The sequence below is a fragment of the Larimichthys crocea genome, chromosome X (genome assembly GCF_000972845.2).
Source record: "Larimichthys crocea isolate SSNF chromosome X, L_crocea_2.0, whole genome shotgun sequence".
Taxonomy (NCBI): domain Eukaryota; kingdom Metazoa; phylum Chordata; class Actinopteri; family Sciaenidae; genus Larimichthys; species Larimichthys crocea.
In genome coordinates, this window is record NC_040020.1 from 24,440,558 (window position 1) to 24,458,997 (window position 18,440).

An 18,440-nucleotide genomic window follows, 5' to 3' on the forward strand; every position below is an offset into this window, starting at 1 on the left:
ACAAAAGAAAGGAAAGGCAAGCTTTGACGGGGAGAGGAGAGGCAGACAGAGAGGAAGAAAAGAGTAATAAGGAGTGACGAGAAAAGGAGGAGAAAGAGATAATCATAAGTCCCAATGGACAGATTGAAGCAGAGTGGATTCTATCACATGCTATCTCTCATTTATATGCTAATTCACTCTATTAACAGAGTGAGAGAGACAGAGAGAGAGAGAGAGTCTAATGAATACCCAATGATTGCTGTTTGTTCATTAGTTAGTTTGTGTTTTTAAAGAAATGTCGTAGTGAGCAACCATCCAGCTGCTACCAAAGACGAACGGCGTCTCATATTGTCTTTAAGTGCAGGAGGTATGGGGAAAAAAAGGAAGTGTAGAGTGGATGTTTGAAATCAAATGAAAAAAATATATAAAATAAATCCAGAAAGAGAGATGTTATCAATGTAATTCAATTTGGATTAACGCCGCAAATCATCTCCTTTCATCCCTCCTCCTTCGTTCCTTCCATCCCTCCCCTCCTTCACTTTTGTTCCTTTATGATACTGATAGCCACTTGAGTGCTTCTCTCATTTTCTGCCTAAAGCTTTCGCTGCTGCTGATCTCAGTTCAGCTCAATTAACAATAAATATGAGCTCAAACGTGCACACGTACACACAGTGTCAGTGACCTTCAAATGCACACGAGGTAAGAGGTCACGTTAAGGTGCCACAATGAACATATGCAGGTACAAGGGAAGTGTTATGACCGATTTTGATTCATGTTTGGATCTATTTTGGGCCTGAATGTGTCTGTTATTAGGAAGAAACATATACACATACATCTACTCCCTTCTTTAGTACATCCGTTTGTCCTGGCTCTCCATCAGGTTTAAAAAAACCTAGGCTCCAAATATTATTTGGACTTTTCATCATGTATTTAAAAAGAAATTTATTATAGGCCCTAAAAACATATCTTCTGTGATTGGGTCATACATTAACCCCAGATGTCTGCCAAAGCAGGAACAGTTTCACATGAGAGATTTGTGTTTGTGTCTCTCTTCTGGCTGATCTGCAGTGGGCGGGCTCAGCTGGAAAAAAAAGGTGATGTATGTCTGTAAGCACCAATCAGGATTTAGCAAAAAAAACAAAACAGGTTTGGGGTTGTTTATTTAGGATTCTATTAAATAAATCTGATCCCTGATGAACTGAGACTTTAAGACTGTTTAGTGTTACTAAGGTGTTCAAACTTTAACTTTATCATTATTATTGTTTATTTAGTCATAAATATTTTGTGTTATATAGAAGTATTTGCTATTTAAAACCAACTTTTCAGGAGCTTTAAAGAGAGTAGATAACAATAATAATATTAAGTAATTACAGTCATAAATTTTGGACATGCAGACTAAACCAGAAAGATGTGTTATTGCTGTACACTGATGTGAAGAAATGAGACATCACACCAAACAAAACATGATAAATTCACATTTGAATGTAGATTTGGTTCACTTTGGTTTATACAACATAGGTTATAGGTTTGTTTGTATTAAAAGTGCAATAGATTATTAGATAGATTCATTAAATGAGGCAATGTGTTTTTCTAGAAATCACTAAAGGTTTCACTTTAACATCTGATTTTATGGCTTTTCCTTTAGATCTTATGCAGCGCTGTGCTCAGCGTGTGTAGTTTGTGGCACAAAAAAACATAGAACAAATATAAATGCTTCATTAAACATTTGTAGATTTCAGTTTAAGAGTTAGACAGCCAACAATAAGTTACAAAAAGGAAAATGTTTTAGGGATTCATTCTCTTTTCTGTTTTAAAGGAAATGATTGAAAGGATCAGTGTGTAGGATTTATCGGCATCTAGAAGTGTAGTTGGTGATTGCAACTCCCTCGTCTGGCCTTCTCATTCCTAGCGTGAACAGGAAAAAGGGCTCTATATAGAGCCAGTGTTTAGTTTATTGTATTTTCAGGTGATTATACACTATTTAAAACATAGTTATGCTGCCATATCCTGTAAATAAATCTCCCTAACTCTGACACACTGGACCTTTAATAAAACTTTATTTGATCTTTTATTGTTGGCTTGAAAATGTGAGTGGAAATATTCACCGTGATAGATGGTGTTTGTGATTCATTGAGCACATATCCTCTCTGTCTTTTACATTACTCATTCAGAGAAACATACGTATCCATCCATGGAGGAGCTTAATCTGTCTGCACACACAAACACACACACACACACACACACACACTGATCATTACCCTCCTGCCTTGTCACAGACACTTAGAGAAACACAAAGAAGGAGACCTAAACCAAAATCCTGAGATGATTTTCCCGCCTGTCACCACTATGGTGAAAGGTGTGTGTGTGTGTGTACACTTTACTGCGTGTGTGTGTGTTGAACACTGTGTTTGTGCAAGTAGAGACCACATGCAAAGGGTTTCCACGGGCGACATCCAGAGGTCCTTGAGGGGGTCCCCTGGGCTGTGATCGCTTTTCCAGTGCTGTCATCACAAAGACACACTTATACTCAAACAGTTCTCTTTGTCAAAACACAGTGACGGAGGCTCAGACGCACACAAAAAAAGCAAAAAAACAAAAACAGCAGTTCAATCCTAACCACTTTGTTCCACCTTGTGTATGCATGCATGCAGCGACGCACCATACGAACAGCAAAAATCACTTTGCTATGGATTCCACACACATCAACCCCCTCCTTCCTCTTTCATGCTAAAATCTGTCCTCACACTGAAATCTGTCATCACTTTTACACCTTATTCTCACTGTTTTGCCTAAGCAGAACATATTGTGCTGCAAAGAATTTCATCCAAGCGCTGACTAAATATCTACACATGGAGTTTTTTTTCCCTTTAATATCAAAGCAGCCTACAGAATAAGGTTATAGTACTTTACACTGCCTCATGTGGTCCATTTTATGGCCTCTCACTGGATTATAAGAACCTTGTGAAATCCATCAAAACACACTGATTAATCATACAGAACAAATTGCAGGGCATATCATTTCACAGCAGCTCATTAACTAAAGTAAGATCTAGACTGTAGCATCAAATTCACCCATTTTAGTTTAGTACTAATATTTAACCTCAATCTAATCTATGCAATGAAGCACCTTTAATACACAGTATCTGTTAGACCTGCACTCCCAGTGTGGTGTGTATTTAGATGCACTATGACTGTATATATTATATACTGTACAGAGTAGGGGTATATTTTTCTTGTTAATATGTCATTTTCTCATATTTTATGTTGCTTTGTGACTGATATGACTTGGCAACATAATAGCAACTGGGTTCTATGTATCTATTTTGGAATTTATGAGGTATATTTCTAATATTTAATGTAACTTAAAATTTGTGTTTACTGTTTTTTGTACATGATATGTCAGGTTGCTGCTAAAAAAACAATAGTCCAAACACAAATAATAGGAAATAATAACTGTATTTAGGACACTCATAGAAAAAGTCCATAGCACACTGAATAAAAATAGACAATATATACAAAAAATACAAATGGTTGTTTGTCTCTGTGTGCCCTGTGGTGAACTGGCGACTTATCCAGGGTGTACAGTATCCCGCCTCTCACCAGTGGGGATAGGCTCTAGCCCCCTGTGACCCTGATGAGGATAAGCAGTTACAGATAATGGATGGATGGATATAGCAATACATATGCAACTTTATAGCTTTAAAAACACAGAAAACTGCACCTACATACAAACTCGAGTGGCTCCACAGTCTGGATCTAATCCTGACCACAATAATGCCATTATGTGAAGCATACAGCCTGCACATATATCTGTACGTAAGATTTTATGTTATAGCAGAGCAGGTCAGCACACTGACATTTACAAATATAAGTTGACATCCAAACATTACTCCCATATGTGATTTTTCAACATCTCATTCCAAAACCATTAGCAGCACTAATGTGCCGCCACTTTCTGGTTTCACTCTTTCCACCACCAGAATCTGGAACGTGGCTGCAGGAGTTTTCTTCCATTCAGCCGCGACAGCATTAGTGAGGTCGGGCGCTGATGTTGGGCGATGAGGTATGATTCACAGTCGCTGTTGAAATTCATCCCAAAAGTGTTGGATCGGGGTTAAGGGTCGGGGATTTGTGTAAGACAGCCAAGCTGACCCACACCAAAGAGGGAAAATCATCTTTAAATGAGTTTGTGCACGGGAGCATTGTCATGCTGAAACATAAAGGTTTCCCGGATTTCCTGTAAGTGAAACTAAGCGCCTGATCTAAACCAAACAGTTAAAAACCACACAGATGTATGTGCACAGAGGTGTTATAGTTAAAAGGGTTCATGACTAACAAACAGAGGACTTTAACCGACTCTGCAGCTCCACAACACTCTATTTTCCACTTTATTTTTTGACCTAATAGGCTGTAAATGTATTGTTTTAGTAAACCTGTGGAGCATTTAGCTTTAACTTTAGCAAAAGAGAGATATTTCCCTTAGGAGGTGGTGGAGACCAAAATGGAGCTAATAGGAGAATAAATATTGAACTTACACATACCAGATGGACAAAAACACGACTCCAAATGAATATTAATGTTGCTCAATGGATGTGTAAATAACTTCCTAACACATTTAATGTATCAACTTTATAAGGTGATAATATTTCAGTGTTGCGTTTTCTTTATGTCTTCCAAGTGGAAAAATAAAAAGTAATGAACGCAGGTTTACTGTTGTACCAGGAAGAAGAAAATGTTAAACAACTAAAGTCATCAATGAAAAGAGAAGGTTAACATAATTTGAGTTGACCTGCAGGCACAAAAACATCTGTGAGGTGTAAAAAGACCAAGCTAAACTCAAAAGGGATGAAGAGTAACAGTAAGACGTGTGCATGTGACGTGTAAAATTATGAACACAGCTTCCTTTTAAACCTTAAAAGAGCGAGGAAAAGAACATAAAGTCGTGTGAAACAACAATGCCAACAAGTTGAGTGTATGCTAATGTTGAGTTTTGACATGGATTAAACAGATATGAGCTGTGAATGGTTGAATCACATTATGTCAGAACAGAGTCGAGCCTCACCGAAACTCACTAAACTGTTTGAAAGTCTGTGCGGAGAATCTGTGAGGGGCCCACTGTGTTATGTAAATGAACCACCTCAAAGGTATATTTACAGTCTGTGCTGAAACCCCCAGTCTCCAACATTATAAATATACCTTATTGAGTCGACTTAAAGGCACATTTTCACCCCAAAGATAAAAATGTTCCAAAGTCAAGCAGAGACATGATTGATTCAGACACACAGCGGCGCGGCGATGGAACATTTTATCATGGTTTAAAGAAGGAATCAACAAACACTTTCACACATAACAACAGGAACAAATGTTGGCTTTAGAGAGGAAAAGATTACACAGTTTTGTATTTTCACACCAAAAGATACAAAAAAACAACAACTAGGAACTAAAAGTCAATTTCCTTGCTCTTTTCTTTCTGTTGTATTATTTAGCTCTTTCCTGCAGATGGATATTTTAACTGTAGCTGAGAGAAATTGCTCTTGGGTTTGCATGTATATGTGTGTGTGTGTGTGTGTGTGTGTGTGTGTGTGTGTGTGTGTGTGTGTGTGTGTGTGTTTGACCTCAACGCTCAAAGCTCTGTGTTTCTGTGGCTTGTTCCCACACTGTCTTTTTCTACTTAAAATCTACACACTTCAAATGTTACATGTGAACTTCTCTTAAGGCGGTTTGAAAACCGAATAGTTAAAATTCTGTATTTTCTTAAATTAAATAATATATTTTGTTCTGCACTATAGGACCAATCTACCATACCTTTATTAGGACGGTGAATTGATAGGATTGTAGGAAAGGGAGAGCAGAAATGTTCCTAACCATGTCCCAAAGTAAACATACATAACTCAAAAACAGTTTATGCTGGAGAGAAGAAAAAAAACTGTTCTTGTCTCCATACTTTTTCTTTCTTATAATGAATGTGAATTTCTTTTCTTGTCTCTTTGTTATTAATGTGCTGCTTATTAGAAACAAAAACGAGGAGTGAGGAGCACAGAGGTGTTTTGTTGATAAAAACTGGCTGCTGTGGTTGCCAGAATTTTATCATTATAAATTTGGTAAAACCTTTCTAATATTGCAGTAAAAGGACTGATGATTTTAACTTTAAGGTTAGCATTTTATTCCATGTTTTACCAAATAAATACAAGTTTTTCTCATCAAAAGAAATGTTTTGCCATATAACTATACCCTATGATTATAAAATAAAGGTTTGACATTAAAAATCAATGTTTTACTCTAGAATTAATTGTCATTTAAAATACTTTATTCTGTATTAATTTCCTTAAAATGCTGTATAAATACAACTTCTGAAACCTGGTCATAAACTGAGAAATATTTTTACCTCATTTTGTTGACGAAGACTTTTTGTAGAACAAACAATCTCTGCAGCTGACTTAAAGATTATTATTGTTAACTTCAATCTTTTTTAATTTAATTCTGTTTTTAGCAACATACCATCTGACAAAAGACAAATAAATATATGTGAAACCAAACGTGTTAAGGAAAAGTTTAACTGGAGAAGTGATAACAGACTTAGTTGGAGGTGGTGGAGAGATGACTTTCTGCAGTAGTGACTCTCAAAAGATCCAAAACTTACATTTTCTTTCTTTAAGAAACATTACAACGATGTATTTTTATTCTATTTCTGGGTTTGAGTTTGTCAGATCCACAGACCAAAGAGGGATTCGTGCTCCAGGAGCTGCAGTGACATGGAAAGTGTCATGCTGCCTCCTGGTGTTTGTACAGGGAAAATGCATCAAGACTGCGGCAGCTTGAGTACAGATCAATCCTATAGTGTCTGAATGAAACCACTAAAATACAAACCTTAATTTAGAGTTACATACACATTTAACCTATTTAAATAATATGAAGTCAAAGCACAACAACGGGCCAAGTGAATTAAAGTGGTTTGGCATTAATTACAGTCACCAAAAAAAGCTTCATCTCCATATGAATGTGATATAAATATCCCACTTTATCTAGAACCAAATGACGGCATCGTTTTTTGTTAAAGTTTTAATACATTTAATTTAAAGCAATTTGTTTAAAATCCAGGCCAGTTTCTCCATTTGATAATCAGTAACTACAAACTTTATACAATATATACAGCTGAGATGTGAAGGGGACACGAACATCAACACAATTCTGCATAGTAATAACCAGTTATGTTGAAATTAAGCAGTTTGGGCCCAACACAGAAATTAAAAGTTTGCTTCAGTGTCTGACGAAGAAGATGACACACACACAAACTAAAGAAATATTTAACATACATAGAACATAACATACAACCTAAAAAATCCAGATCCAATATGGACCAGCTGAGTCACATGACACAAACCGAATTCATCCTTTTTCCTATAGTCAACTGTAAAAGACACACACTACATACTCAATGAAAGTAAAACAACCAAAAAAAAAAGCATCCAGTGACTTTCTTGCATATATGTCTGAACATCAAATATGCATTAACTCACGTGTATCAAGCTTCATTCTTTAAAGGTTAATGATCGCTGAATGAAGCCCTAAATATGCAATCTAAAGCTTTAAATCATTAGTAAGTGAACCATTGAGCCTACTCTGTTCTAGATGTACCATTCCCAGAGGTCAGAAGTGCATATAGGTGTTTCAAGAACAATGGTTTCCAATCTGTCTTGGCTCAAAACAAAGCTATTCCTACTTGTAACACAGGTTCATGCACCGACCGGCCACTTCATGAGGTACACGTGTACAATCCAATGTGATCAAACACAACAACGCGGCTATAAACTTTTATGAAGCTTATAATGTTTCAGTTTTTGTTGACACTGTCAGAGAGGTAATAATTCTTCTTTATGTTTATTTAGGTCGTAGTGAGTGCTGTCGTTGTACAGGAGTGCATTATATTGAAAGGTGTTTCTAATATTTTGGCCCTCTCATGTAGGTGAATAACACATGAACAGCTCTCAGTATAATATCATTAATTTCAACACCACTGCACAGTATAACATCAACAGTAAACACAAGTTACTCTCTGACAGTGTCGACAAAAGCTGAAACATTATAAGATTCGTAAATTAATTTATGGCAGAGTTGTTTGGATCACATATATTTGGACTGTACAAATATACCTAATGAACTGGCCGGTTAGTTTATACCTGCAGGTTCAACTAAAGAGTGATTGTTCCTACTCAGATTTCTTAATTTAAGGCCTGAAGATATTAAATTATCCTGTAATTCATGAGAAAAGAATACAGATATCAGAGAAAATTCAGATTATAGAAAACTTGTTCTCCTGTGAACTCACATTTCTTGAACCGCTGGTCTAGAAGATGCTATTATATAAAGAAAAAGGAAAAAACATGTCACCTTATCAAAGGCCAGTGCTCTGAGTAAACTTGTTGTTGTCTGAGAAAAAATGAGTGCCATGTTTGACAGAAAACTACACAGAGAGAGACCTTTAAGATTAAATGCATTTCAACATGTAATCGACTACAACAGGGTCAGAAAGTGACCCTGAAGTTAGTCAGAGAGTGACTAGTGACTTGTAGTGTGAACTAAAACATGACCAGAGAGCAAAAAACGGCTCTGACCTTTGTTCTTTAACTCATATTAACGTCTGTAGTGTAGCTACACAGTGTGTGTGTGTGTGTAACATTTTTTAAATGTTATATACAATATACATAAGGAGAAAGAGGGTGTCTGTGTGTGTTTGACAGCATTAAGTAGACAGATTAAGACTGGAAGGGTATTAAAGCTAACAACTAGAGCACTGAACCCAATCACATCACGGCTGGTGAGTCATTAACCCCTCAACATCATCTATGTAAGCCTGTCTGAGTGTGTGTGTGCGGCAGATCATGAGTGATGCAGTCGACAGAGGGAAGGGCATTTTTCTATAAGTACTTAAAATGACAAATCACACGCACATCCGTTTGCACAAACACACACGTTATCCCATGAATCACAGGCTGACTTTAAGACTACAGCAAGAGCAGCAAAAAACATCAAAAGCAAAAAAATAAATAAAAAAGTGTTTTTTTAGCAGAGCGTCATGCCTCCTTCTTTTTCCCCAAGTTGAACAGTTTGGACATCGGAGACTTTTTCTTTGGTTTGTCTTTCTTTATGCCTGCTAGAAAGAGAGAGAGAGAGGTTAGTCGGAAAACGATACACAGGTAAACAGGACAGGAAAATCTGATTTGCAGTAGCAATCAGCTATAACATTATGACCACCTGCCTAATATTGTGTAGGGCCCCTCCTCGCCGCCTCATACACAACAAACTGCAATGCACTGACATCTTTCTATCAGAACCAGCATGAACTTTTTCAGCAACCTGAGCTACAGTAGGTCATCTCTTCGATCAGTTTATCACTTCTTCCTTTCTTCTCTGACAGCTCACCCTCATCAGGGTCGCAGGGGAGGTATACCCTGGACAAGTCTAGACACATATAGACGAACAAACATTCACGTTCACACCTACGGGCAATTTAGAGTCACCAATTAACCTATTAAGTGCACGTGTTTGGACTGTGGGAGGAGGCCAGAGAACCCACGCAAACACAGGGACCCCCCCAGAAAGGACCCAGGGTTTGAACCAGGAACCTAACAACCTGCTAACTACTGCACCACATGCCACCCTAACACATCCACTAAATGTTCACTTGCTGCCTAATACATCCCAATATATTCAACTTTCAATACCAAATTGTCCTAGTTTCATCACAATTCTAATAATTATTATTCTAATATTATTCTTGGTTCCCTGTCATGCCAAAGTAAAAGCCTTTTGTACAAAAGCTCCAGGAGGCTTGCTCTTTTGTGAAACTACTGAGCAATAAAAATGGAAAGAAAATGCAAATCAAAAGGTTTGCAAGGAAAGTATACTAAGCACTAAAATAATGACTCCCATCCTGATGAAAACACACATGGTGTGTGCATAAGTGCATACATGTACAGGTGCATGAACATGTGGTATACTTTAAGGGTCCCAGTTTGGGGAGTTTAAAAAATATGGTCACCCCAATTCAGCAGCTTAAGAGCCAGATATTTTCCTCAGACGATGGTGGATGCCACACTACCTGTGCTTAAATTTGTCAGAGGGCCAGTAACTCTTAAACAAATGCCAATATTTCTCAGTGTCTGCAACACTACAAGAGTACTAGACACTGAAGCTAGCTAGCTCTAAGTAAGTTAGAAGTTAAAAGTTTTATTTTTTGTATCAGTACACTTCTGCATACATTATTATATGTACACTGCAGCTATTTGTCACAAGCAAAAAAACAGAAGCGGTGTACAAAATTTGTGTTTAAAGTTTGGTTGTAGCCAGTTTAGCTCATAAGCTAAACCAACGCACTGTTGCCATGGTTACCAACATTTAACATGCTTAGAAAGTCAGGTAGCATTGAAGCTACATTTGAGTCACAAGATTTTACACCTGCCAGCCAGCCAATCCAAACGTGTCATGAAGTAGCGTCTATGCTCTGTGATACAGCACGTGTGTAAATGATCACATAGCTCAGAGTGAGAATGAACTGTGAAACTTTGGCATTAACTTTATGAATACATTAAATTGAAATGGCTAGTCTTTAGCCCACGGTCGGCATTCATTCGGTGTAGCATAACGACCTTTCACTGAAGTTCAATAAATCTCCTCAATTTTCAGCCCTGCTTTCCCGGTCATGAATTGCAAATGAAGCCGGCTTTAACTCTATTCTATCAGAGGGTCAAATTAACCAGCTACATTATCCATTTGTCTAATAGGAACGCCGCTGACAAAAAGAGGGGGAGCATTTTGTTTGATGCTTTTTCCATTAGCAGTCATTAGATCAAATGAGATGAAAACATCGCCCAGTGGCACCCTTAAAAATGCAGCATATGCAGACACACACACACACATTCACACACTTCCATAAACCACAATGAGAATTCTATCTACTTCAATTAGAGGCGTCCATGATGGAAATCCTCAATTGGATAATTTATAAGCCAACTAAGTTGCAGTGACACCGGGGTTGTGATAACTAATGAACAGAGCGGAGGGGGTTAGTCGGCCTGTGGAGGTGGTGGAGACACTCACTGAAATTCATCATCATCTTGTTTAGTTCCTCGTCCTCCTCTTCCTCCCTGAGAAAATGAAGTGAGAACGAACAAAAAGCAAATTAAGAGCAGTTCATACCCGTGTGAGCGTACATATGTTGCACACAATGAAATCTGTACTGTACAGGTACTAGGGAGTGACACAAACGCTGCACCTGAGTAAAACTGGATTTTATTAAATAAATTTAAAACATTTAAAAACAAAATACTACAAAACTTTTAATGAAAATACATAAACTATGAGATTACAGGAACATAATTTAAAATACATTTCCTGTAATATTTTGAGAGAGAGACAAATATTTTCTGAGTTGTTACGTGGTGTAAAAAGTTTGAAAAACACTGATTTAGTCTTGAAAATGTCAGAATAAAGTGACAATTTCCCGGATGTCTTTTAAATAGTTTGACCAGCAATCCAAAACTAAAATATATTCAATTAACACAAACCACATTTGAGAAGATCTAAACAGTAAATGTCGTTTTTTTCCACGATACTCAACTGAAACAATTTATATAAATTTGTAATTGTTCAATAAAATTATAGTTTTAGCATTACTTTGAGGTTGAAGTGCTGACGTTCAGCTAAAGGGCTGATATGTATTAGACAAATTAATCTAATATTTAGAGTCATATTTGCAGTCGATGAATGTCTGAAGTATCTCACAGACATCAACAAAATAATACAACTCAAAGTAATGGCTAAAACTATAATTTTATTGAACAATTACAAATTTATATAAATTGTTTGAGTTGAGTATCGTGGAAAAAACGACATTTACTGTTTAGATCTTCTCAAATGTGGTTTTGTGTAATTGAATATATTTTAGTTTTGGATTGCTGGTCAAACTATTTAAAAGACATCCCGTTGGGCTCTGGGAAATTGTCACTTTATTCTGACATTTTAAAGACTAAATCAGTGTTTCTCAAACTTTTTACACCACGTAACAACTCAGAAAATATTTGTCTCTCTCTCAAAATATTACAGGAAATGTATTAAATTACCTTCCTGTAATCTCATAGTTTTGTATTTTCATTAAAAGTTTGTAGATTTTGTTTTAAATGTTTTTAAAATTTATTAATTATAATTTAATTATTATGGAATATATATGATAATATATATATATATAATATATATATATATATATATATATATTATATTTATAATTATATTTATTTTTATTATTTATTTATTTATTTATTTATTATTTTATTTATTCAGAGATCATTTGTGTATCACTCAAGGGAGTTTAAGTACCACAAGTTGTATTTGTACCATAGTTTGAGATAGTTAGATAATAAATAATAAATTAAAGAACAAACAAATAATGAAATTTGCTTATCACATTTTGATTTCTTTAATTTTAAATCCAGTTTTACTCAGGTGCAGTGTTTGTGTCACTCACTAGTACCTGTACAGTACAGATTTCATTGTGTGCAGCATATGTACGCTCACACGGGTATGAACTGCTCTTAATTTGCTTTTTGTTCGTTCTCACTTCATTTTCTCGGGAGGAAGAGGAGGACGAGGAACTAAACAAGATGATGATGAATTTCAGTGAGTGTCTCCACCACCTCCACAGGCCGACTAACCCCCTCCGCTCTGTCATTAGTTATCACAACCCCGGTGTCACGCAACTTAGTTGGCTTATAAATATCCAATTGAGGATTTCCATCATGGACGCCTCTAATTGAAGTAGATAGAATTCTCATGTGGTTTATGGAAGTGTGTGAATGTGTGTGTGTGTGTGTGTGTGTGTGTGTGTGTCTGGCATATGCTGCATTTTTAAGGGTGCCACGGGGCGATGTTTTCATCTCATTTGATCTAATGAGCTAATGGAAAAAGCATCAAACAAAATGCTCCCCCTCTTTTTCAGCGGCGTCCTATTAGACAAATGGATAATGTAGCTGGTTTAATTTGACCCTCTGATAGAATAGAGTTAAAGCCGGCTTCATTTGCAATTCATGACCGGGAAAGCAGGGCTGAAAATTGAGGAGATTTATTGAACTTCAGTGAAAGGTCGTTATGCTACACCGAATGAATGCCGACCGTGGGCTAAAGACTAGCCATTTCAATTTAATGTATTATAAGTTAATGCCAAAGTTTCACAGTTCATTCTCACTCTGAGCTATGTGATCATTTACACACGTGCTGTATCACAGAGCTAGACGCTACGCTACTTCATGACACGTTTGGATTGGCTGGCTGGCAGGTGTAAAATCTGTGACTCAAATGTAGCTTCAATGCACTGACTTTCTAAGCATGTTAACGCTGTAACCATGGCAACAGTGCGTTGGTTAGCTTATGACGAAATGGCTACAACCAAACTTTAACACAAATTTGTACACCGCTTCTGTTTTTTTGCTTGGACAAATAGCTGCAGTGTACATATAAATATATGCAGAGTGCACTGATAAACAACTTTTACTAACTTACTTCCTATCTTAGCTAACTGAGGCTAGCTAGTTACTCTTGTAGTGTTGCAGACACTGAGAAATATTGGCATTTGTTTAGGAGTTACTGGCCCTCTGACAAATTTAAGCCCAGGTAGTGTGGCATCCACCATCGTCTGAGGAAAATATCTGGCCTTAAGCTGCTGAATTGGGGTGACTATATTTTCAAACTCCCCAACTGGGACCCTTAAAGTATACCACAGTTCATGCACCTGTACATGTATGCACTTATGCACACACCATGGGTGTTTTCATCAGGATGGAGTCATAGTGCTAGTATACTTTCCTTGCAAACTTTGATTTGCATTTTCTTTCCATTTTTATTGCTCAGTAGTTTCACAAAAGAGCAAGCCCCTGGAGCTTTTGTACAAAAGGCTTTTACTTTGGCATGACAGGGAACCAAGAATAATATAAAGAATAATTATTAGATTGTGATGAAACTAGGACAATTGGTAGAAAGTTGAATATATTGGATGTATTAGGCAGCAAGTGAACATTTAGTGGATGTGTTAGGTGGCATGTGGTGCAGTAGTTAGCAGGTTGTTAGGTTCCTGGTTCAAACCCTGGGCCTTTCTGTGTGGATCCCTGTGTTTGCGTGGGTCTCTGGCCTCCTCCCACAGTCCAAACACGTGCACTTAATAGGTTAATTGGTGACTCTAAATTACCCGTAGGTGTGACGTGAATGTTGTTCGTCTATATGTGTCTAGACTTGTCCAGGGTATCCTCCCCTGCGACCCTGAGAGGGTGAGCGGTCAGAAGCAGAAAAAAAGGGGAAAGCGTAGGAAGGAACAACTTTTAGGCCAAATTGCGAGGCTAGAAGGAGCATCTCCAAACTCAGCTGTCTTTCCTAGTCTGCAGGGGTCAACCATGCCAATGTCCAAGAAAGGAAGAAGATAACTGATAACATGACTACTGTAGCTCGATTGCTGAAAAATTTTAGCTGTTTCTGATAGAAGATGTCAGTGCATTGCAGTTTGTTGTGTATGAGGCGGCGAGGAGGGCCCTACACAATATTAGGCAGGTGGTCATAATGTTATAGCTGATTGCTCTGCAAATAGATTTTCCTGTCCTGTTTACCTGTGTATCGTTTTCCGACTAACCTCTCCTCTTCTCTCTCCTCTCTTCTAGCAGGCATAAAGAAAGACAAACCAAAGAAAAGTCTCCGATGTCCAAAACTGTTCAACTTGGGGAAAAAGAAGGAGGCATGACGCTCTGCTAAAAAAACACTTTTTTTTTTTTTTTGTGCTTTTGATGTTTTTTGCTGCTTGCTGTAGTCTTAAAGTCAGCCTGTGATTCATGGGATAACGTGTGTGTTTGTCAAACGGATGTGCGTGTGATTTGTCATTTTAAGTACTTATAGAAAAATGCCCTTCCCTCTGTCGACTGCATAACTCATGATCTGCCGCACACACACACTCGAACAGGCTTACATAGATGATGTTGAGGGGTTAATGACTCACCAGCCGTGAGTGATTGGGTTCAGTGCTCTAGTGTTAGCTTTAATACCCTTCCAGTCTTAATCTGTCTACTTAATGCTGTCAACACACACACAGACACCCTCTTTCTCCTATGTATATTGTATATAACTTTAAAAAATGTTACACACACACCACTGTGTAGCTACACTACAGACGTTAATATGAGTTAAAGAACAAAGGTCAGAGCGTTTTTGCTCTCTGGTCATGTGTTAGTTCACACTACAAGTCACTAGTGACTCTCTGACTAACTCAGGGCACTTTCTGACCCTGTTGAGTCGATTACATGTTGAAATGCATTAATCTTAAAGGTCTCTCTCTGTGTAGTTTTCTGTCAACATGGCACTCAGTTTTTTCTCAGACAACAACAAGTTTACTCAGAGCACTGGCCTTTGATAAGGTGACATGTTTTTTCTTTTTCTTTAATAATAGCATCTCTAGACCAGCGGTTCAAGAATGTGAGTTCACAGGAGAACAAGTTTTCTATATCTGAATTTTCTCTGATATCTGTATTCTTTCTCAGAATTACAGGATAATTTAATATCTTCAGGCCTTAAATTAAGAAATCTGAGTAGGAACAATCACTCTTTAGTTGAACCTGTCAACAGCCTGCAGGTATAAACTAACGGCCAGTCATTAGGTAATTTGTACAGTCCAAATATATGTGACCAACACAAAAACTCTGCCATAAATTAATTTAGAATCTTATAATGTTCAGTTTTTGTCGACACTGTCAGAGAGTAAACTTATGTTTACTGTGTTAATGTTATACCGGCAGTGTTTTGGGGGTTAAATAATGATATATACTGAGAGCTGTTCATGTGTCATTCACCTACATGAGAGGGCCAAAATATTAGAAAACCTTTCATATAATGCACTCCTGTACAACGACAGCACTCACTACGACCTAAATAAACATAAAGAAGAATTATTACCTCCTGACAGTGTCAAAAAACTGAAACATTATAAGCTCAAAAATGTATAGCCTCGTTGTTGTGTTTGATCACATTGGATTGTACACGTGACCTCATGAAGTGGCCGGTCGGTGCATGACCTGTGTGTTACAAGTAGGAATAGCTTTGTTTTGAGCCAAGACAGATTGGAAACCATTGTTCTTGAAACCCTAATGCACTTCTGACCTCTGGAATGGTACATCTAAACAGAGTAGGCTCAATGGTTTTCCTACAATGATTAAAGCTTTAGATTGCATATTTAGGGCTTCATTCAGCGATCATTAACTTTAAAGAATGAAGCTTGATACACGTTTAATGCATATTTGATGTTCAGACATATATGCAGAAGTCACTGGATGCTTTTTTTTTGTTTTCTTTTTGGTTGTTTTACTTTCATTGAGTATGTAGTGTGTGTCTTTTACAGTTGACTATAGGAAAAAAGGATGAATTCGGTTTGTGTCATGTGACCAGCTGGTCCATATTGGGATCTGGATTTTTTTAGGTGTTATGTATGTTTATGTATGTAAATATTTCTTTAGTTGTGTGTGTGTCATCTTCTTCGTCAGACACTGAAGCAAACTTTTAATTTCTGTGTTGGGCCCAAACTGCTTAATTTCAACATAACTGGTTTATTACTATGCAGAATTGTGTTGATGTTTCGTGTCCCCTTTCACATCTCAGCTGTATATATTGATAAAAGTTTGTTGTACTGATTATCAAATGGAGAAACTGGCCTGGATTTTAAACAAATTGCTTTTAAATTAAATGTATTAAAACTTTAACAAAAAACGATTGCGTCATTTGGTTCTAGAATAAAGTGGGTATTTTATCATACATTCATATGGAGATAAGCTTTTTTGGGTGACTGTTAATTAATGCCAAACACCCTTAATTTCACTTGGCCCGTTGTTTGTGCTTTGACTCATATTATTTAATAGGTTAAAGGTGTATGTAACTCTAAATTAAGGTTTGTATTTGAGTGGTTTCATTCAGACACTATAGGATTGATCTGTGCTCAAGCTGCGGCGTTTGATGCATTTTCCCTGTACAAACACCAGGAGCGCATGACACTTTCCATGTCAACTGCATGCTCCTGGAGCACGATCCTCTTTGGTCTTGGATCTGACAAACTAAAACCCAGAAAGAGAATAAAAATACATCGTTGTAATGTTTCTTAAAGAAAGAAAATGTAGTTTTGGATCTTTGAGAGTCACTACTGCAGAAGTATCCCTCTCCACCCCTCCAACTAAGTCTTTATCACTTCTCCAGTTAAACTCTTCCTTAACACGTTTGGGTTTCACATATATTATTTGTCTTTTGTCAGATGGTATGTTGCTTAAAAACAAAATTAATTAAAAGATTGAAGTTAACAGTAATAATCTTTAAGTCGCTGCAGAGATTGTTGTGTTCACAAAAGTCTTCATCAACAAAATGAGGTAAAAATATTTCTCAGTTTATGACCAGGTTTTCAGAGTTGTATTTATACAGCGTTTTAAGGGAAATTTATAACAGAAAAAGTATTTTAATGACATTAATTCTAGAGTAAACATTGATTTTTAATGGCAACCTTTTTTAATAGGTTTTATTGGCATCATTTCTTTTGATGAGGAAAACTATTTTATTTGGTAAAACATGGATATAAAATGCTAACTTAAGGTTAAAATCATCAGTCCTTTTACTGCAATATTAGAAAAGGTTTTACCAATTTATAATGATAAAATTCTGGCAACCACAGCAGCCAGTTTTTATCAACAAAACACCTTTGCTCCTCACTCCTCGTTTTTGTTTCTAATAAGCAGCACATTATAACAAAGACGAAAGAAAAGAAATTCACATTCATTAAGAAAGAAAAAGTATGGAGACAAGAACAGGTTTTTTTTTCTTCGCTCCAGCATGAAACTGTTTTTGAGTTGTATGTATTTATTTGGGACATTGGTCTAGGAAATATTCTGCGCTCCCTTTCCTAAATCATATCAATATTCACCGTCCCTACATAAGGTATGGTAGATTGGTCCATAGTGCAGACCAAAATATATTATTTTATTTAAGAAAATACACGAATTTTAAACTAGTCTGTTCTTCAGACCGCCCTAGAGAGAAGTTCCATGGTACATTTGAAGTGTGTTAGATTTTTTAGTACCACAGTGCAGAAAAAAGACAGTGTGGAACACAAGCCCGAAGCACACCAGAGCTTTGAGCGTTTGGAGGTCAAACACCACAACACACACACACACACACACACACACACCACACACACACACACACACCAACAAAAACACATAACAGCAACCAAGAGCATTTCTCTCAGCCGCGTTAATATCATCTGCAGGAAGAGCTAAATAAACAACGAAAGAAAAGAGCAAGGAAATTGACTTTTTAGTTCCTAGTTGTTGTTTTTTTTGTTATCTTTAGTGGTGTGCAAAATACAAAATGTGTATCTTTTCCTCTCTAAAGCCACATTTGTT

At 36.9% G+C, this 18,440-nt stretch overlaps 1 protein-coding gene and 1 long non-coding RNA gene across 3 annotated transcripts in view; one reads left to right on the forward strand and one right to left on the reverse strand.

Moving 5' to 3' along the window:
• The first annotated feature begins 200 nt into the window (after nucleotides 1–200).
• LOC113746677 (uncharacterized) lies at nucleotides 201–11,070 on the forward strand. Its single transcript, XR_003463039.1, has 3 exons — nucleotides 201–215; nucleotides 993–997; nucleotides 9,143–11,070. It is a non-coding gene; the product is annotated as an uncharacterized LOC113746677 (long non-coding RNA).
• Nucleotides 7,024–18,440, reverse strand: part of micall2b (mical-like 2b) — a 23,735-nt gene continuing 12,318 nt past the window's right edge. Inside the window, exons 15-16 of one of the 2 annotated variants that reach the window (XM_027283411.1) lie at nucleotides 11,077–11,123; nucleotides 7,024–9,127 (exon numbers count right to left, since the gene is read on the reverse strand). In XM_027283411.1, the coding sequence (XP_027139212.1) occupies nucleotides 9,051–9,127; nucleotides 11,077–11,123 (124 nt within the window). In that variant the 3' untranslated portion in view covers nucleotides 7,024–9,050. Of the gene's footprint in view, nucleotides 9,131–11,076; nucleotides 11,124–18,440 lie in introns of both variants that reach the window. The other variant, XM_027283410.1, reaches the window with a different exon arrangement.